General features: G+C 47.7%; 2 protein-coding genes across 3 annotated transcripts in view; one reads left to right on the plus strand and one right to left on the minus strand.

Moving 5' to 3' along the window:
- The window catches only part of Oip5 (Opa interacting protein 5), a 9,485-nt gene extending 8,044 nt beyond the window's left edge, over positions 1–1,441 (minus strand). The window contains exons 1-2 of the mRNA XM_026787825.1: positions 1,128–1,441; positions 837–903 (exon numbers count right to left, since the gene is read on the minus strand). Coding sequence (XP_026643626.1) covers positions 837–903; positions 1,128–1,425 — 365 coding nt within the window. The 5' untranslated portion in view covers positions 1,426–1,441. The remainder of the gene's footprint in view (positions 1–836; positions 904–1,127) is intronic.
- A 211-nt stretch (positions 1,442–1,652) lies between these two features.
- Positions 1,653–2,872, plus strand: part of Nusap1 (nucleolar and spindle associated protein 1) — a 23,948-nt gene continuing 22,728 nt past the window's right edge. For both annotated transcript variants that reach the window (XM_005364276.2, XM_013352615.1), the window contains exon 1: positions 1,653–1,878. In XM_005364276.2, coding sequence (XP_005364333.1) covers positions 1,786–1,878 — 93 coding nt within the window. In that variant the 5' untranslated portion in view covers positions 1,653–1,785. The remainder of the gene's footprint in view (positions 1,879–2,872) is intronic.

Below are 2,872 nucleotides of genomic sequence, written 5' to 3' on the forward strand. Positions count from 1 at the left end.
AATATGTGTGCCATACCCCACCACCACACTCACACAATATGTGTGCCATACCAACAACCACACTCACACAATATGTGTGCCATACCCACAACCACACTCACACAATATGTGTGCCATACCCCACCACCACACTCACACAATATGTGTGCCATACCCACAACCACACTCACACACATCATTTTGTGCTTGTTTGTTTTTGTTTTTCAAGACAGGGTTTCTCTGTGTAACAGCTCTGGCTGTCCTGAAACTCTTTATAGACCCGGCTGTCCTGGAACTCAGGGAATCGCCTCCCTCTGCCCAACCAAATACACACCACAGAGTGTTGAGATTAAAAGGCAAGAGCCACTGGGTAAGAAGGGACTCCTCTAAGGACAGGAATGTGTCTTTAGTTTGGCAAAGTCTTAAGAGTTTTTGCCTCCTAAGCACAAATTTGCTGAGTGCTTTACTGCTATGGGAAAGTATTAGCAAGGGAAGATGCAAATTACTAGCAATACTCAAATACCATTCAACTCTGTTCCCTGGTTTCGGAGATTATTACCGAATCAGTCCTGTCATGATTTATACTATAAACTCCAAGTTAAATTTAAATAGTCCTAATTATCTCATAGGATGTGGTCCTCAGACGTTAAAATATACACCCAACTCTAATTTTCATTTCATTAATGTCCTGTTGATATGATTCAAATGCATAAAAAGTATTTCATCCAAACATATTTATGAATACAATAAACTTACGCCACAACAAAAATAAGTTTTCTTGTTTATGATAATTAGGTACTCCTCAGTATCACTAAATCAAGAACTATAGATCCACCTCAGGAATTCTCCACACGTACCTGCATTTGAGAAAACCTTCAATGCCAACTAGACAGGGTTCGAACAAAACGACATTGTTCGTGACTCCTGAAAGACAAACGGGTTTTGAACAGGAAAACCTCCCACCAGACTCAACCTGGTCATAAAGTCAACATAAAAGGGTTGGGGTTCAGTTAAAAGCGCAAGCTCAGCTCCTGCGCGGTCCAGGCTTTAAGGCTCTGCTCGTGAAAACAAAACTCGCCTCCCTCACCCACTTCCTCTCCGTTCCGAGTCGTCGGGAGTACCCCTCCTCCTGCCCTCGCCTCACTCACTGGAGAAGGCCACGGCCCCGAGAGACCTCGACAGGTCCCAGGCTAAATGCACGGTGTCAGCGAGCACCGCGTAGCAACGTGCGCAATGGAACACGGCACACCTCTCGGGTTCCAACCACGCAGGCAGCCGCAGGTCGACGGGTGACCCCTCCATCTCAGTCCTCAGACCTAGAGGGGAGGACCCTGCCACCACCTGGGTGTCCCACTCCATGGAGGTAGTAAAAGACAAAGGCGAGTCACTAGAGTCACTGCAAGATTGCGTCTCCAGGGGCGAGGGGCTGCGCGGCGAGCATGCCATGTTTTTGAAGCCCGCGCCTCTTTTTTTTCTTTCCTGGTTTTTTTTTTTTAACGCACGCTCCAGGTTCCACCCAAATGAAGTTTTCTGCGTCCTCATTGGACAACATGCCTGTAAGACACGCCCACAACCCGTGGAGCGTCTGCGTATTAGTTAGGCTTGTGACAAGAGCGTTTCAGCCGCTCTATTGGCCAACATCGGAAACTCCACCCTCGAGGCGTTCAGCCAATGGACGCACAGCAGTCTTCATTTAAACTGAATATAAAAGTCGGCTTGTCAACGCCTCGGGTGGCGCCAGTTTTGAACGGTGTTGTTTGAGTTGTCTGGCTGTTTTTCTGGGTGTCGCCGGGATTGCAGAACGCGATGACCGTCCCCTCTGCAGAGGAGCTGGACTCCTTCAAGTACAGTGACCTGCAAAATTTAGCCAAAAAGCTGGGCCTCCGGGCTAACCTGAGGGTACGGTGCTGGCTGGTGGTGCGGGCAGTTGGGTGGGCGGGGTAAGAGACCTGGGGTGTGGGGGACACGGGACGAAGGGACCGAGAGAACCCTCCCCCCCGGGGACGCTGTTTTGGGGTGAGTAGCTTTGGTTCACGGTGGCTGGAATTTGTTAAACGAAAGAGAAGCTATGACTTATTTTATTTGGAGGCTTTTTTTCCCCCAGGAACTCATAAAGACCTTTTACTGGAAAATCCAATGATACTTCCCTGGTACCAGATGGGAAACGCAGGCCCATAAGACATCATTAGTATATTGACTAATGCCGGTTATTAGGCAGTTGAAGGAAAAGTTGAATTGGCTTCTGGAAATCTCCAAACTACCATTGTTCAGTAAACTCTGTTAGTATCTTCATTCTCATGGGCCTTTATTGGGGTGCCTAGCCATCCCGGCATACACAGATCACTTTTGTGGTGGTATTTTTCAAAACTGGTTAGGACTTTTGCACGGTGTTTAGAGGAAAATGTGAGTTATTGTTAGATTGGGGCTTGCTATGTTGGAGTTGAGATTTCCCACATGTGTATGTACCCCAGAGATTTGTACGGCAAACTGATATTTAACCTAAATAGCTGTCCTGTCATCACAAATGATTTTAAATGGTTTAAACGGAACGAGGCCACAGATGCTTGGCTTGGCTTGTACCACCACCTCTGCCTGACTGTAATTAATTGTCCCACGAGACGTCTGCTGCCTCTAATCTCATTTGCATCCCGACCCAGCCCACCTCTCTCACGTGGTTTACGTTTTGCTTCCTAGCCTCCGAGGTGTTATTTCTAGCTTACTTGGTTAAAACGCTATTTTCACGTTAGTCCAGTGGAGCAGCTGCAGGCTTATCTGTTCTGTTCACCAGTCTTCAGCTCCTAGAACAGTGCTTAGCACACACACCTGGGGTTGTGACCCACATGGCCTAAGGAGAGAGTTGACTCTAGGAAACCGTCCTCTGAACCCCACATAC

Source organism: Microtus ochrogaster (assembly GCF_000317375.1).
Source record: "Microtus ochrogaster isolate Prairie Vole_2 chromosome 14 unlocalized genomic scaffold, MicOch1.0 chr14_random_1, whole genome shotgun sequence".
Classification (NCBI taxonomy): domain Eukaryota; kingdom Metazoa; phylum Chordata; class Mammalia; order Rodentia; family Cricetidae; genus Microtus; species Microtus ochrogaster.